The sequence below is a fragment of the Ctenopharyngodon idella genome, chromosome 3, assembly GCF_019924925.1.
Source record: "Ctenopharyngodon idella isolate HZGC_01 chromosome 3, HZGC01, whole genome shotgun sequence".
Lineage (NCBI taxonomy): Eukaryota > Metazoa > Chordata > Actinopteri > Cypriniformes > Xenocyprididae > Ctenopharyngodon > Ctenopharyngodon idella.
The window spans coordinates 24,900,678-24,918,796 of NC_067222.1; the positions used below are offsets into that span (position 1 = coordinate 24,900,678).

An 18,119-nucleotide genomic window follows, 5' to 3' on the forward strand; every position below is an offset into this window, starting at 1 on the left:
GTTTACTCAAAAACTATATATAAAATGTGTATATAATTTATTTCAACAAGTTGCCAAGGCAACATTTCTCATTTTTTTCATTTACGTTTATGTACTAAAATAACATATCTAAAACAGGGAAAAACCTATATTAATAAAAACTATATAGACAAACAAATGAAAATGTCAAAAAAAGAAAGAAAAAGAAAAAACTTTAAAAACAAAATGGAAAACATAAAAATAATAAAAATCTCAAATAACACTGACAGACACACATAGGTTTGTTGTAGCTCTATTTATACACAGTGGGTTTAAAACCCCCTTTTAACAACACAGAACTCTTTAAAACAGGGGAGAGGAGCCCCTAAATGCCTGCATGTGGCATGTTAAACAACAACAACAAAAAACACTGTCTCAGTGAGTTATCAATAAATAATCCAAATGACAATAATTTACAATATGTTACAAAAGCAGTAAATACTGGGGTCTGTTATTGTCTATTTACATCTGTGCAAACACTCATATATGTGTACACACACACACACACACACACACACACACACACACACACACACACACACGTCGCATATAAGAAAAAGTTTCAGAATCTACCACTTATTGGCTTCATATTCATTCGACAAGAAATATAAATCCTAGTGTTGTGGGGGGAAAAAAACATAATAAATTGAAAGCAATATGTTCAATATCACTTTTGATGCAACTACACTGCATTTGTGTTATCAGTCATTTTGTTTAGTGTGTGTTAGATATTCAGTCTTTGTAATAATCTCACAAAAAGAAGCCCTTGTCCCTTTTAGTAGTGTGGCATTCACCAACTAAAGACATTCAGATGAAAATAAACCAATCAGAATCTGAGGTCTCATAGACGGAGAGTGTGTGCAGACGCACTCTTATGGCTTTAGAGAGTTTTGCACAAATGTGTTGTGTACAATAGAAAGAAGTAACAAAGACAAAAACACATACACGGCTACACCTACAGATGCATGCACATGTACGCACACAAGTGTGAAACAAAGACATCACAGACAGATAGACAGATGAGACGACTATATTTGTTCAGATATGGCAGGTCTTAATTTTCTCTGTACATGAGGTTGCGCTGTAAACTGTTTTTTTGTTTTGTTTAAGTGTCCTGGGTGTGGCTCAAAAGACAACAGCCACAGAATAATCAACACACACAAACGGCACACTCACTCTCTTTCACACACACACAAACCCTCACACACACACATTAGAGCCCAAAGGCTGTTGTGGACCCTGCCAGTCTATTGCACTTCCTACAACTGAACCACACTCTGGTTAACATTCTTATGTCCAATATGAAAGGGGCATGGCAGCGACAGGCTCCGCCCCTCGTATCAGTCCCCTGGAGGAGGTGGGAGGGTCGGTTCTGTGACAGAGAGCTCCTGTGCGAGGTCATTGAAGCGGGCGATGTAGTCGACGCTGCTCTCGCTCATCATACAGGCTAGTTGGGTATCCACCTGTAGCAAGAACACAGCCTATCAGCAAATGTCCAAATGCTTTTTGGGTCCACAGCTAGGGCTGCGCGATTAATCGAATAAAACCATAATCGTGATATGGCTTAGTGTGACTGTCGAATTGCAGAGGTAACAATTTAATTAATAATTACAGATAACTATTAATATAAAAACTTTCAAAGCTGAGGATGGATGCCACATTTAATTTGCATATGAATTAATTTCAAACACCCTCACTTCCTGTTTATTTCCAATTTAAGCCAAGATGTGAAAAAACATCAACAGGAACACCTGGTGATTAATGTGCCATATCAAATAACATTAAGCTACCAGACAGCTGTTGGGGACTTTCTGTGTTTCCTCTCACCTCGGCTACATCCGGCAGGCCGCGGGACTGAAAACAATCGTGGGAGTTGCTGTCCAGTAAACTGGGTCCAAGTAAGGATGTGTTACTCGAAGGGGGCAGGGCTGTCCTTCTTGTCTTATCAGGAGATGCCAGACTTGCTGCAAATCAGGAAAACAAGGATGCGCTTGTCAATAGCGCTGAGACTGATGAGGGTTTGCAGTAAGAACACAGATAGGGGACTCATTTTGGATTCAGTATGATACCAGCCTCTTGAAATCTCAGTATCAATGCTAAATAGATACCTTAGGCAACATATAAAATTATGAAATTAAACTAGGGTTGCCATTGATTAATTCAATGGCAATAATTAATGATTAATAGATTTTTATAATCAGTTCTGGACAGCAATAGATTTCTGTAACTTAAATTTCTGTAAGGATCTATAAATATGCTAATTAGCCCTGCCTCCACCAACTTGCATGAGCTCAGAGATCCACTTGGTCAACTGAGGTAAACGCTGCACAGTGGTTCACTTTTTACAACATCTGAGACATAATGGTAATTAATATGATTAGCCTTTTGCTTGACTATGTTATCAAACAGCTGCTAATAATGTGTTGCTAATGTTACTCAAACATGTTCAGAGTCAGACAGCTTCTAACAATCAGTATGATTAGAAACACTTTGAACAACTCAGAACGTCGGTGGAGATATAGGCATAAACATCGTAATCAGGGCTTGACATTAACACTCGCCAACCCGCCAAATGCGGGTAGATTTCAGCTGTGGCGGGTAAGACAGCCACTCCCACTAGCCACTTTGGCGGGTTGAATTTAATTTCAGCCTACAGCCAAATGATTGTTGAAGATTGTCGCTTAGCACAAAATTACAATTCAATTACAATTCTTTATCGATTAACTTGCTGTTAGTGAAGGCGGGATCGTGCTGAATTTGACGTGATTGGTTACAAGGTAGTTTGTGATGTTATAAATGCCAGCGATTTCAAACAAAATGTTTTTGAAACTGTCTTTAGATCACTGCAGTTTTAAAGAGAAAATACTCAGTAATGGTGTTGACCATTTTTATTGATCAAAAATACAGTAAAACAGTAATATTGTCAAATCTTATTACAATTTAACTGTTTTTAACTGTTTTTCTATTTTAATATATTTTAAAATGCCATTTATTTTTGTGAAGGCAAAGCAGAATTTTCAGCATCATTACATGATCCTTCAGAAATCATTATAATATGCTGAGTTGGAAGAAAAAAATCTTATTATTAAATGTTGAAAACTGTGCTTAATATTTTTGTGGAAACCAGGAAATGTTTTTTTTTTCTGGATTCTCTGAGAAATCTGAGAAGTTCAAAAGAATAGCATTTATTTGAAATAAAAATCTTTTGTAACATTATCACTTTTGATCAATTAACATTATTAATTAATCAAAATGTGTCTTTGCTGAATAAAAGTATTAAATTCTTAAAAAACCTTACTGACAGAAAACTTTTGAATGGTGTGTATATATTAGGGCTGCCCTCAACTAAAGATTTTTCTAGTCGACTAGTAGTCATTCATTTAAGCGATTAGTTGACTAATCGCACATGTATATTAATAAGCCATTTAAATAATAATGAGCCTTTAATTGCCTATATAATACATTGCCTAATCAGCGCTCAAGTGCACGCATAAAGCTTGCCACAGCACACCAACAAATGTGAAGATTATGAATGTGTTGTGAAAAAAAAAGAAAAAAAAAAAAACCCAGCAAGGAGATTGTCTAAACATTTTAATAATTTATTGATAATGTTTTCTGTGTTTTCGGCTGCAGAGATTAAATTGACAATGTTGACTTGTCATCTCTGCAGTAGTGCATGTTTCATACAGATTTTAAAAAATCTTATCTAAAAATATTTGTTTTCCACTTGAATTTGTTGACAATCGCTTGACATTTCAAGCTTTCAACAGGTATATTTCTCATGTCTGTGAGGCAAGTATACACTGAGTTTTGGTTTATTTTTTTTGACACGCTCAAGTTCAGAGACCGATATGGCAGAAAGCATTTTATTTTATATTTTACAAGGCGCAATGTTTTCATGTTATTGTGAGATTACACAAAGTTTCAAATGATTTATTTGATCTCTTATCTGTATGACCAAAAATGACAGAGTATTTTAAATTGTTTCTGCTGTTATCAGAAAAAAAAAAAAAAATGCAAGAGATCGTGCCGGTGCCTCCATGTCTTGCGGTAAACGCGCGCTATACTTCAGCTTCTGCTATTACTTACACTAATATATATAGGGCACACAAAACAAAACTCTAGGGCAGATGCTAATGGATAGTATGGCAGAGCCACTTAATACGAGGCTGCACATTTTCAGGACTCACAAACGTATTTAGGCTCAGTATCAAAAATAGCGACGTCCATAACATCGGGACGTTTTATCACAATTGACAGCGTGTTGTTAAATAAACGAGTCCAAACGAGGCCTGATTTCATCCATCAGATATTGTAAACAACCAACAACCAACGCTTAGCAAACGAGTACGTTTGAGCCAAACGCCTCGCAGCTCGAACCCTCTGCAGCTCTGGTGAATCTGAGGATGAACGCAAATCATTTCTCAGTCTGTCTGAGTAAACTAAACCCATCATGATTATACAGTTCACTGTGGCTCTCACATTATATGACATGTCAGACAACTAGTTGTCCAGTGCGGTTCCATTCAACGGGTTTGTCGAGAATGTGGTTGTGAGTCCTTAAAAAGTGCAGGTGTCAGGTTGGTTATAGAATGGGGTTGTCATGCTTGTAAAAAAACAAAACGCTGTATGAACGCAACCATATTAAGTGGCACAGCCATACTAGCCATTAGCATCTGCTCTAGAGTTTTGTTTTGTGTGAAACATGACAGGGGATTAGGGATGAACATAAACAGTCCGTACGTTGATGCGTCGTTCCAACCCTAGTTTCCTACTGTTACTGGTCAAATAAAGTCTACAATAAAAAGCCATTGATAACAGGGTATTGAGACGAGACATGTTTGATACTTACAGAGTAGGCAGCCGAGACTTGAATCAGTAGAGTCACTGGGGTACCACTGAGGGTCGTGTGTGGGGGACGGCATCCAGCTGACACACGAAGAGGGAAGTAGCTTAGATCTATCACTCCCATTCAGCTTAGGAGGTGAGAGCAATGATCCATCACCTGGGAAAGACACAGAGAGGCCAAAAGTGAGTGAGTAGCCACTGAGACAGGCATTCCTCTAATACCCAGGTTCAATCCCACGGGTCATACCATAGTGCGAGTTGATGGCAAGCTCAATAATAGAGTCGCTGATTTGAGTTTGCGACTCTCCAGATGGAAGAGACTCCTCTGGGGGGCCCGGTAGAGAGATATCCAATAAGGAAGCAACACTGGGAGGGGCCAAAAGGGAGTCCCCACCCCCTGGAGATGGTGGAGAGACGCCATTCTGCAGGGATTCCTGCAGACAAAGAGAACAAACAGACCAAGATATGATCAGCTGTGCATCCAAAAGTGAAAGAGGATCTAGGGAGAGGATTATTTCTTACCTCAGAAGGCTCCTGATCAAGTAGATCAGGCTCTAGCTCAGGTGCATCAGGTGCCGAGTCCATGGCCTCCTCAGACTCCACAATGGCCTTATCTATACTAGGGGCCTCCACTTCCCGACAAGGGCTGCCAGGGATAATACCTGCAGATTTTGCAGCCAGGTCAATTGCACCTGAAACAAATTCAAGGAAATTCAAAAGTGTGTAGATGTGGGATTCAAATGTTCAGTGCATAAATGCATCTTTTATCATTTAGTTTCTAATTTGATTCTTACTGGACAGCTGAGTAGCGGGCGCAGGACTAGCTGTAGTGGACAAAGCTTTTGAGGAAAGTTGGCGGTTGGATGGGGCAAGACGAGCTTGTATTGGACGAAAAGAACCAGTGCCTGACAAAAAGATACACAAAAGATTTAAAAAAAATGGTGGAATTAAGATCAGATCACTCAAAAATACAAACATTTCACTGCTTGACTTCGAGTCACTTTTATCATTTAAATCTAACAAACTTATTTTTTATGAAACGTTTTGGTTGAAAGTTTTTGTATCTTTTTTTTTTTTTTTTTTTTTTTAATAAAATGTGACTTGGTGTGATATTTTGTTGTGATGACATTAACGTGTGGCATAAGTGTCCAAATACTTCATATGCGAATAAAGGTGCATTTAAAAGGTGTGCACGAGTGTTACGCATTTGTGTGGGTTTATCACCTGTAGCAGATGAATTGGAGAGAATGGAGAAGGAGCACACATGAGGCGAAGTGTCTCCGGTGGTTCGTGGCAGCAGCGTTCGCTGTGAAAAAAATGTATGTACAAACTATTATTATTTGTAAGTAACAAAAACAACTGAGGAACAGCTCCAAGCCCCACTTCCTATTGGTTTTTCCTTCCATCCGCACTCACCTGAACCACGAGAGGTTTCCTTAGTGGACGGCCTCTCCCTATTTTCCGCTGCTTTGAAAATATATCTGACTGAAGACAAAATAAAGCATAATTAGTGGAAAAAGGCAGTTGATGGAAACAAATATGTTGTCGATTAAGAAATTATATTTCCCCCCAGAAAATAAACAATCTAAATCATCCATGAAATATGTATAGTATGTACACTATGGTTCAAAAGTTTGGGGTCAGTACATTTAAAAAAAAAAAAAAAAAAAAAATTAAATTAATTTAAATTAATAATTTATTCACCAATGGGGCCTAAAATTGATCAAAAATGACATTTTTACATTGTTACAAAATATAATATTTCAAATAAATGCAGTTCTGTTTAATCTATTCAACAATCCTGAAAGAAATGTATCACAGTTTCCACAAAATTGTAACAAATATTATGTTTGCAAAATTGATAATAAGAACTGTTTCTCGATCACCAAATCATCATCATATTAGAATGATTTCTGAAGGATCATGTGACATTGAAGACTGGAGTAATGATGCTAAAAATGCTGCAAAAATGCTGCATTTAAAAATATATCTAAATAGAAAAGTTACTTTAAATTGTAATAATATTTCACAATATTACTTGTGTACATGATTTGGCCAACTGAAAACTTTTTTGAAATGCATTTCGTTATTATATTTAAATATAAAAAATCTTGTCCAACATGTCCTATCCCTTTCTAGAAACACTGACACTACTCACACTGATGGAGTCAAGTTGCTGGCGAAAGGCTAGCTCCGCCTCTTTATTAGGAGAGAACATCCGCAACTGGCGGGAACTGTTAGGAGGCAGGGTCGTCGGGACAGCGAACCCTTCACTGTCACCTCCAGAGGCCAGCAGAGAACGTGGCAGGTTCCTTCCACCTGCAGAGAACATATCTATTTAAATTCCAGCTGGTCAAATTGACACAGAGCAGGAGTACTGCAATGCCCATTGATTCAATATGATTTTTTTTTTCTTTTCCCAAGAAGAAATGATATGAAACTTCAGGTTTTTCCTGGATGTTACCTGTTGCTGGTCTATTGATGTGGGAACTATAAACTCACTTAATATACTCACTTTAAATGTAAAATGTTTCAGTATTTAAATTCTTTCTTCTCTACAAGTTTAATGTGCAACTTTAAGTAAACCATTTGTAGAATGATTTCTCTAAAACTTTAATATGAGAGCAAGGTGAACACCTGTTCAACCAGTGCTATGGGTTTGGGGCAAAACTATTTGCCAAACAAAGGCAAATAGGGGCAAATGTTTTGGAAAACATAATTATTTCTACAATTCCAGATTGCAGAAATGACACACCTCAACTTAAAAAAGACACAATTTTATCTACGTGTACCTGTGATGACTGCATTATTCAGAAAGATTTTGGAGCGTGCCGCATGTTGCTGTCGCCCCCAGCTAGGACTGCGGGTCGCCCCAGCTGCAGTTCTGCCTGGAGGAGTCACAGATGATTCCTCTTGACCTGATTTCAATGGTGAAGTGCCAACTGAACACACCTCTGGAGTCTAGGAGAGCGAACATAATAAATAAAAATTATTATAATTAAATGAAAACACTTTTTGTAAATTAATCTAAAACATACTGCAGTTTTTTAAATAAATATTTTTTTAAATATAAATAATATAAATATATACATAAACAGAATCACAGAAGAACAACTTCTAAGGAAGAATTAGTGCTAACTGGTCTTATATTTATTTATATAAACAGTATTCATTTGCAATTTCTAACAAAAGCTTGTTTTGCGGCTTTTTATAGTGGGTTTGTGTGAGTGTTGAGGTGAAAAGGTCAAGTCTAAGGGTAGGGACACACCAAACCGACGCCAAAGAACTGGCACTGATAAAAGCCGACTGTGTTGTCACCTCGCGTCACCTGCGTCAGGGCAAAAAAACTGCACGTGAACACCAAGAGAACTACAGCCGACTGTCAGCCAGCACGTGCATTCTGCTCCTGCGTGTAAGGAGATTGCGGTCTATTTTTTCATATATATTCATATATATTCATCTATATTCGTAATTGAGAAAGGGAGACCAGGGGCCGGTTGCATAAACCACTTAGACTAGTCTTAAAAGTTAAGACACTAATGTTTTTCTTGAAGAGCGGTCCTAATTTTTTAAAGTCCGTTACATAAAAAGGTAGATTGGTGTAATTTGAATTGGAAAAATATCACTGATTACCCCTTGGTTAACTGCAAGTTGGTCAAACCAGTTCTTAAGACACAGTCTTAATATAGTGATTAAGTTTATGCAACTGGCCCCTGCACTGCAGGCTGCAGATACACAAACCGTAAACTAAGCAGCACGTGCTTACCATTTTGAATATCATTCATGCTGATCACTTTCTATATTCCATTCGGCTCATGTTAATATTAAACATCCGCCCAGAAACACTCAGGTACATGACAGAAAATTAGAACAGCCTTCTGTCTGTACAGCCTTGACTGTTTGCCCACCGCTTTGCTGTTATTCTCGTGCTTCGACTTGTTCACTAAACTGAACAACCAATCAGAGTTCTCTCTCTCGCCCGACGCCGATTCTACATACTGGGAAAACTTAGTCAGTCGATGCTTAAAAACGGTCCAAAGTTGCCCGACAGCCTATCGTCGGCTTGGTGTGTCCCAGGCTTAAGGTTTAAGAGAGAAAAAACAGACTCACTGGTTTGGGATTGACCTCTGATGACACGAGTCTCAGGAGACACCGAAGCACGCTTTGAGTGCTGGGTAGGGCTGAGGGGTGGGGCTTAGGTTGCCATTCATACTCCAGCTGTAGTTTCCCAGGCTTACCCAGCATGAGGTAGAGTTCTGCGAGTGTCACATTCTCAGAGCCCTGTGAGCTCCAACCTTCGTCTCGGATTTGTTGAGGAGATCGTTCCGTACCGACCACTTCCTCGCCACGCCCTTGAGGCTCTGACTGTGGCGGTGCTTTTTCTGATGCAACTCCACCAACTGTTCCAGGTTCCTCAATCCGGCCCTCTATAAGGGTGGGGTCTCCCTGAGTGACAGTCTCTTTTTCCCGCCCACTAGCATCAGTCTGAGTCTGGCTCACTGCCTCTTGCTCCACAGTCCCCGCCACATTTCCCTCCTGTCCAATGGGGAGTGGTGGATTGATGGTTGGACTGACCGGAGAGGTAGTGTTCAGGGTGGGGTTTACAATGGTCTCCAATGCTGGAGCTGAAGTGCCACTATCAGAGGCGTCAACAGGATGCCCGTCGCTTCTTTTTGGGTCTCCTCCCACCAGGCCAGACTTGCCTGATTTTCCTCTAGCAGGTTGAATTCCTAGAATGTGAGCTGCAGGCAAGTCCCTAATACCTGTCCGGCCACGCCCACTCTCCTGCCAGTGTACCGTGCAGGAAGCCTTGGAGTGTACAACACGAGCCACACCTGGCAAAGTAGTAACTGTGCTGTTCTCTGCCGGAAATAGGAACAGGTCCTCTGACTCGCTAGACTGGGCCAGACCATCTAGAGCTTCTCGTTCCGCTAAGCTCTTACGCTACGCGTGACAAGTTAAGGAGAATTACTGTTATAAAATACATAGGGATGGATACTGACTGTAGCATGGAGATCTCTGACAAATTTCCCAAACAAAGCAAGCAAATCTATCACAAATGTATTTCATAAAACAAAGGAAGGAAGAAGGAAGGAAACTAAACCCTTGACTGTGCATGCTGAGACATCTGACCGAGATCTGAAATGAAGGATACAATTCGTTGATCCTGGACAGCCCACTTTTGCTTCAGGAATTCAATGAGAGTGGAGACCTTCCGGTGCAACTCGACGACCATCCTACAAACAAAACACAGGCATGGGAAAACATTACAAAATGTGTTGTAACTTTAATGTCACAATGAAACTGAAGTATCGTATTGACAAGTTTTTTCCGTATGGTGGCGTGCATCGGAGTGTAACGGATTATCGGAAAAAGTGGTTCTTGGTTATCGGTTGATGACTGTATATGCTGAATGGAAGCAAATGAATGCAAGCTTGCAGGGGTGGGTTTAAGTGGACAAAATGATTGGAGAAGTCTAGCAGAAGTCACCAGAAAGAAATCTGATGTTTCGCCAGCAGAACAAATTATGATATTTTTATTAAAAATTGTGAGGTAAAAAAAAAAAAATGAAACATGCATGTATGAATTGCTCACAATAAGACCAATAACATGCATTTAAAAAATGGAAGTCAATATGAAATCAAAATGCATTTTTTTTTTTTTTACTCCAAAACTAAAAATGAAGCAAAAATGAATTAATTTAACAAGAAATGACAATGATATAACATGTTACAACATTTCACTTGAAATTGCCAATACTAATAGAACTTTAGAATAAACAAAACAAAAATAAAATCAAATATGAAAACAAATAATATCAATGACAGCATGAAAACTATGCTAAATCAAAAATTTATTTTTTTACAAATCTATTATTATAAATTATTCACACATACTTTAACAATCCAATCAATTCCCAGATTACAGAAGTAAAAGCATTTCATGTTGTTTTTAAGATTTCAAAATAATAAAACTTTTGCAATAAGCAATGAAATAAGCCAAGTGAAGGTAAGATCTAAAACAGGTGGATCAGTGGAGCATGCGCGAGAGGTCATGAGTGTGCATTGGTGAAGCTAACCTGAGCCGAGGATTGTGGGCTAGACTCTGAACCCGAGCCCAGGAGTGGTTGCTCCGGGGTTGAAGTTCGACGGCCACCTTCAAGGGTAAACGCACAGGCTTCTGATCCTCCTCATCACTCACACCTGAAATGGAGAATGAAAAGAAGAAAAACTATGAAGCCTACAACACCTTCTCCATGATTCTGATGGTGGCCTAAATATGCATTAACCACCCATTTCCAATCAGTCCCACAGCCTGAAACCATGGAAACAATGAAAAATCACTCCTCCTACACCCTGGAGAGCAGCCATGGCACACTCATCCGTCGTCCCGGTCCATCTAAATACCCATAGTGCTCCATTTTTTCAGCTTTCTTTTGTTACCCCCTATTCAATCTGTTTAACTCATTAACTAAATCAATCTTTTAAGAGTGTTTCTTTTTCTCTCTCTCACACACACACCATCTGGATCGCAGAGTTTCTTCAGCGCGCGGCACATGGGAGCTTTGATCCTCAGGTTTCTGCCTTTGGAACGCACTGTGGTGGCCCTGAAACAATACACACACACACACAGAAAATTATAGATGTACTCCAATATGATCACAACCTATAAAGATGTACAGTAGATGCTCCAATTAGACATGACCTAAATCATCACTACTGTGTATTATTGAACACACACACACACACACACACACACACACACACACACACACACACACACACACACTTACCCCTGTTGGATAAGCTCATTTAGTTTGGCCACATTTTTGTCATCCATCACTAGAAGGAACAGGAAGACAACAAGGAATGTTACATTCAATATGTCCCCATGTGCAACCACTTAAAATGTCCCCCCTTGATCCAGAAAACCAACTGACTGATATACTTACAGCCTCCGACCTTCTTCCTGAGTTCAGCATAACAGATGAGGCCATAGAGCTCCTGAGAGGACTTTTTCAGGACACGTGAATACACTGAGAAAGATGGATAAAAGGAAGCAATAGAATAGGAGAAAGAAGAACATGAAAATGACCAAGTCAGATCAAAAATAAAACCTTCCTCTTAGGACAACTTAGTTCTTAGGACAATTTTGATGAACCTTTTTGATCCACTTCAAATGCTGACTACTCTATATATATTATATATCTATAAAATGTGGAATATAGAAATAGAGTTTAATGTCATTTATTATACATTTATAAATGCTTAACATATATGCTTCAAATCACAATAAGGATACAACATATAATCATTAACATGCAAGCAAATGTGGATACTGTGGGCACACTCATTATTTGATAATGCCTTAAATGACAAAAACCAGGCGATAAGGCAGCAGAGGAGATTAAACTTCAAAGATGAAGGTGACAGAATGAATTTAAATTGAATGCCAGGTACATCTTTGTTGCGCCAAGTTGACTGACGGACAAACAAATTACATGTGACCCGAGGGGAAACAAAACCCAGTGTGAGCCATGTGTTCTGAAAATTGGTGGAAAATAATACAGCTAACTTGAAGAGGCATTTGCAGGTGCACTATCCTGGAATTCATGCAAAGAAAATGAAGGCTCAGTTGGCATGGTAGTCAACAGATGATCTGAAAAAACGGCTAAGCTACTGCTGAGTTTTAAAAAAAGGCAGACCATTTAAATTTATACTTTTTTGTACCTGGCATTTATTAACTATGCAAGCATTACCTCGACATTCAAGCAGTAAAGTAGGCTAATACTGTCACAATTATCATGGCACTAAATAGCAACATACAATTTTTATAAGTAAATTTGTTGCTTACACACTGTAAGTTTCAGGAGTGACAACCGCACATAAATTACCGTTACATGTATGTATAGGACACGACTCGCTCTCGAAACGCCGATGATTGACAGCTTGGAAACCATAGCAACGTTGTGGCATTTTGTGTCTTGGGCTCTGTTATTGTCACCAAATTAATATTACAGCAACAAAATACTCCTTATTTTCAGCAATTTTAACCAAAGCAGAGTGAACGGATTGTGGTGTTGCCATGTTCACTTATTTCAAGAGTTTTTGAGCTTGTTGTTTAAGCTCGGCTCGTAAAGCGAACGATACGAATATAGTTATTAAAGTGAGCAGACACGGGTTGCAATATTTTGGTCTTATTTTCAGCATAAAGCATTTGGATTTATTCCAGTTTATCATGGGCTTGTTCTTTGCTGTTTTTCTAGAAAGATCTGGCAACACTCAGTGCTCATGCTGCTTTCCTGTGATTTCTTCACTGCTCATACAGAAGAGAGAAACATCTCTGATGCACATTAAAAAAACGTCATTAACAACTACTTGTTCAGTTCGGTTTCGTACAGACCGCGTAGATATTTCTGTAAATGCGGTTGTCACTATCTGTATTTTTCGGGAGTTAATACAGTTGTCATTCCCATAAATTGCTGAACTACGTGTGTACAGAACAGGATTAAGCACTAAAAGTTTAATTGTAGTGTGTACGTGGCCAATAATCCCAAGCGTTTGAATGGTAGGAACTGGTTAGTTCTATATTCAGGAACTAATCTTGACAACTAACCATCTGGTGAGAAGCTGGACAGGGGACGCTTCTCCACAAAACAATATCCTCCTATCAAACAAATGACTCCACTGTGGTCTGTAAATGTCATACAATGTATAAACTGTGCGTCTGTCAGTCTCACCGTTGGTGAAATCGATGTGTTTAGAGATCTTGTGCCAGGTCCTGTAGTAGAAATGGCGCACCTGCTCCTTGTTCTTCACCATACTTGCCGGTTTACCCTTCTTCTTATATTTAAGAGCAATATTGTTCTGAATAGCTTCAAAATCCTTCCCATGCTATAAGAGGACAAGAGAAAAAATGACAAACAGTTATCCATAGCTGGAGATTTAAATAAAATACAAAGATATGAATCTTCCAGGTACATGACAAATTAGAATATAGTAAGAAATAAATATGACATATCACAGACCTCAACTCTACCTTTAGAGATGACATGTAAATAAATTAAACCTATTAGGACAGTAAAAATTTCAGTCTGTCCCTTGCAAGTAAAGGAGGGAAGGAAACTTTGATAATGGAACTGATCCAGGAATTCCGAAAATTCTATTGTCCCATAAGATGAACTAATTGAGTTTTTTTTCAAAACACCATTGAAAAAAACCTAGTTTACTAAACCTCCAGAGGGCCAGGAAGAGCTTTCACTGAGTTTTATTATCATTAAAGCTGACAAATCACCTCATAAAGTCCTTCAAAGAAGCTGTTCTTGTCCTCAGTGCTCCAAGACTCCCACTGTCTGCGCACTCGTTTCTGACTCCCCCCTTCCTCCTTCTCTGCAGGGCCTTGGCCCTTTGGGGTCGATCTGGATGCTCCACCTGCCCCAGAGCTGGCTGAACCTGCAGCGGCTGGCAGACACACAGAGGGACCTGCTTCTGCACCTGAGAAAGAGATGGGAAAAGAAAGAAGGTTAGTATGTCAGTTCTAACACATGCTGTAATTCTTGCAGAGAAAAGCTCTGCAACAAGTCCAAGATCAAAAAGTACTTGTATGTATGTATAAATATAACCCAACACTAAACAAACTGTTACTTATACACAAAATATATCAATAAAGAGTGCTAAAATGAGCTAGCTTAATTTGGACGGCTGTGCAACCGATTAAAATGTACTCAATACTTTGGGCAGTTAAATTTATTTTTGGCTTAACACAACAGATTTACAAAACCAAAGAAATATTTTCTCTCTTTTAAAAATCAAAGAATCACCTGAAACCAATAAAAAATAATATTCAAATAATTGCATAATGTCAGACCTAATGGAAAAATATTATTTTTATGTTCGTAGTTTGGAAGGCCCACAGATTATTAATCTATTTCAAGCTTTGTATGCACCGTGTTAATGTAGGTGTATGTCAGCAGGAGTGTATGTGCATGCAAGGAAGTATGTGTGGAGTCCCGACTCCGTCGGAGGGCGTCTAGACCTGCTACTCAGTGCACTGATCCAAAAACAACACGTGGGGAACTGGAGATGCCAATAACTCTCTCCACTTACACACACAAGAGCATGCAATGACAGCACCCCAGAATACATTACAGTCTGCAAGGCAATTGTCTACATTTAATATAAACACTGATTACCTTATAACCCCTGTGTACATTGAGATCAGATCATTCAGATTCGTAACTTGTGATTCAGATTCAATGTAGACACAAGAGTGATCTTCTCCTGATCAGATGCACAGCTGGCTGCTGCATCAGAATTAAACTCCTAACAGTGATTTGTCACCTGCTGAATGACAGCTCATTGACAGGAAAATAAATAAATAAATATTGAGTCTGCCAATTTGAAATAGTGCACTGACGCTTATTAAGTCATTTAATACGGTTACAAACAACCAAAACATCCCAGTGCAGAGATTTAAGAGGCTTCAGTTTGAGTAGTTTGTCAAGTCACTCTCACTCCAGAAAGCGAGAGAGCTTCCCCGCGTTACGTCAAATAAAAAGCAGTCCACAAACTCACAAATCATTATAAAAATGCCTTAAAACACGACTAAAAGTGAGATAAAAGTACAGAGAATAGGTTCACTGACAGGTGAGCACTGGACACACGTCGAGATGGACACTCACCTTTCGTTTTCGCACCGCCGTGACCGTTCAGCGCCGGGGACGAGGCATCTTTCCGTATCCGTTTGCTCGGAGGTCGCACGCTGGAGCGAAGAAAATGATGCTGGTCCTGGTTGTTCGGGGCGGCCAGAACCGGGGAAAGGGCTGTCGGGTTCACCTGGACTCCGGGTGGACTTGATGTTTGGGTGGAAAGAGTCGGAGCCAAACCGGGGCTGGCCGTGCTTGATGGATTAAGTGTTTCCTCTCCGACTCTCTTTGTACTCGTCTCCTCGCTCGCCTGATCTGCGCTCTCTCCATCCTCGCCTCCTTCGGGCTTTCGGTCCGGTTTGTTCGGCCCCTCGACTCCCGAACCGCCCCCTTGGCCCACTGTCATCCTGCGCAAACACAAACGAAGCACATTCGTAAACATTTTCCGCGACTCAAAACAACGATCAACTTGGAAAGACGACATTCTGCTCAACTCAACATGGCCGCCGCTGTTTGTTTCAAATCCCCTCTCACCGTCCCGACAAATCGCATCGAAAAATAGCCATTCGCTTATTCACGAATGTGACCAAAAACACAGATTCTGCTTTCACCCCAGCCTCCCTTTTGTGTAGTTTCGCGTGACTCGAGTTGCAAGCTGCCCTTTATTTATCTTGAAATTCAAGCGCGAGCGCCTACACTTTAGCGCCCTGCAGAAACGACAGACGACAACGCAAATCTTTCGCGCATTCGACCTCTATCTAAAGTGCTTGTTTCTCAAGCACTCTTACCCATTCTCGAGCTCTTCGGAAGCAGACGGCGTCTTCTTTCTCTTCACCATGAGTTCGAAGATTTTCGAGACCAAAACTTGACGAATTTGAACATATTCAAAGCGCAAACGAGGTCAGGCAAAGTCGTCCTCTCCTGGCTGCTGCTCCTACTGGGGTTCAACTCCGCGCAGCGCAACTGGGAGCTCTCGTAGCCACAGCAACTCTGACTCATAAACTCACTAGTTTTATCACAACAACAAACACCTGTCATTTAGCATATGTTTATGATAAAACAACACAACACACGATGACGCTAACTTTAAATTTGACTGTTCACCGGATCTGCTTTTGAGGCATTTCGGTCAATACAAACCAATGCACGCGCACACAGCTACTATTCTCTCTCTGGACTTTGCTTACACTATCTACGTCATCATAACTAACAGAGCAAAAGCTGATTTATTATTAACATTTTAATTTTGCTCAGTGACACCCACAGTCCCAATTTATCCCAATATAAAATGGCTACAGTGCTCGTTGATTTCATCATCTCAACAACAAGCAGGACAGACTTGATAGAGCACATATAGATCACGTTCACGAGAGGGGGTGTGGTATGGTGCTTTGCATACACAGCAATAAATTAAACATTAAACATCCGCAATCGCAGATATAACAGTAACTTCTTCTTGAATCTTTCATCTATACTGTTTTTTGTTTTGTTTTTTTTTAAATAAAAAGTTTTCACTTGTAACTTGACAATGTTTTGCTTGATTAGGGTGTGTCTTTAGTTCATAAGAGCTTAAAACCTTTTGACATAACAGACTTTGTCAAACAGTACAAATATTAAAACACCTTTTCCTTGATAATTGTGGGAAGCATGCATGTTTAGATGTTAGAGGTCCGTTTCTTCCCATTATATTTGAAACATTATTGCTGCCAAGACTGAGAACTCTATATCGTGGGTGCAAACAACGTTTAGCTTGATTTATCCCATGAATTACATTGTCATAATGTCTTTATGAAATAAGATACAGCTAGGCTAAGCAATGTCGACCTCAGCTGCTCAACCACTGCTACCAACAGCTGCAGCTGTCAATGCCCCAGTGTCCAGTCCAGTTTGAATGAAGTTAGATGAAGCAAAATGCTTTTATTTCCCCCTTTGAGCATTCAGTTAAATTTGCTAAGACATGTAGATGTTTTAACAAGTATAAAACTAAACTAGTTTGCCTGGGAAGAACCCCATATGACTGAGAACCAAGAGTGACAGGTACATATAAACAATCTGAAATACATTGTCAACTTTTGCACAATTGTAAATACTTTTTGACAATAAATCCAGGTGATTTAGCTATCAAAAATATGTATTTTGGGGGCTTATAATAAGAGGCTGTTAGTCCGATTACACCATTAACGAATTGCTACAACTGACACCTAACCAGCGTTGCCAACAGCACATTCATTGACAAAGTTGCTCCGCTAACTTGCTAGCTAAACAGTTACCGTTTCGTTTGCGGTAAAGTCATGTAATTAGCTCAGACATGTAATCAATAATGGCGTATTGATAAAAATCTACTTTACAAGTCCTATACCTGTTTAGGAGATGTCTTGTTGGCCTTGAGAAACTCCACAGTATCCAGAAAGACCAAACAGAGGGGTAGCAGGAGAACCACTGAGAAGTGCATCCCTTCCTGTTTTCCTCTGCTGTCAGGCACGCCTACCACAACTCAAAAACAAATCCTCTGATTGGTCAATGTGATGCGCATCGACGCGTTCGTAAAATGATTGACGGAGGAGTTGATCCAATCAATCATGGAAAAACAGAGGGGGCGTTTTTTCAA

General features: G+C 39.6%; 1 protein-coding gene across 3 annotated transcripts; it reads right to left on the bottom strand.

Moving 5' to 3' along the window:
• Positions 1-255: 255 nt before the first annotated feature.
• On the bottom strand, positions 256-18,029 carry cramp1 (cramped chromatin regulator homolog 1). Of its 3 annotated transcripts, none has more exons than XM_051885143.1 (20): positions 17,871-18,029; positions 15,548-15,918; positions 14,161-14,360; positions 13,607-13,760; positions 11,819-11,902; positions 11,660-11,708; positions 11,388-11,473; positions 10,946-11,069; positions 10,022-10,103; positions 8,977-9,810; positions 7,659-7,827; positions 7,025-7,185; positions 6,283-6,351; positions 6,091-6,172; positions 5,661-5,771; positions 5,389-5,558; positions 5,114-5,300; positions 4,871-5,023; positions 1,846-1,982; positions 256-1,481 (listed from the first exon to the last, which is right to left on the bottom strand). In XM_051885143.1, the coding sequence occupies exons 2-20, from the start codon at positions 15,915-15,917 to the stop codon at positions 1,359-1,361; spliced, it is 3,345 nt and encodes a 1,114-aa protein (XP_051741103.1). In that variant the 5' UTR covers position 15,918; positions 17,871-18,029; the 3' UTR covers positions 256-1,358. The 3 variants fall into 3 exon arrangements, with proteins under 3 accessions (XP_051741103.1, XP_051741094.1, XP_051741113.1); XM_051885134.1 differs by lacking the exon at positions 17,871-18,029 and adding an exon at positions 16,300-16,836; XM_051885153.1 differs by lacking the exon at positions 17,871-18,029 and adding an exon at positions 16,006-16,287.
• Positions 18,030-18,119: the final 90 nt, after the last annotated feature.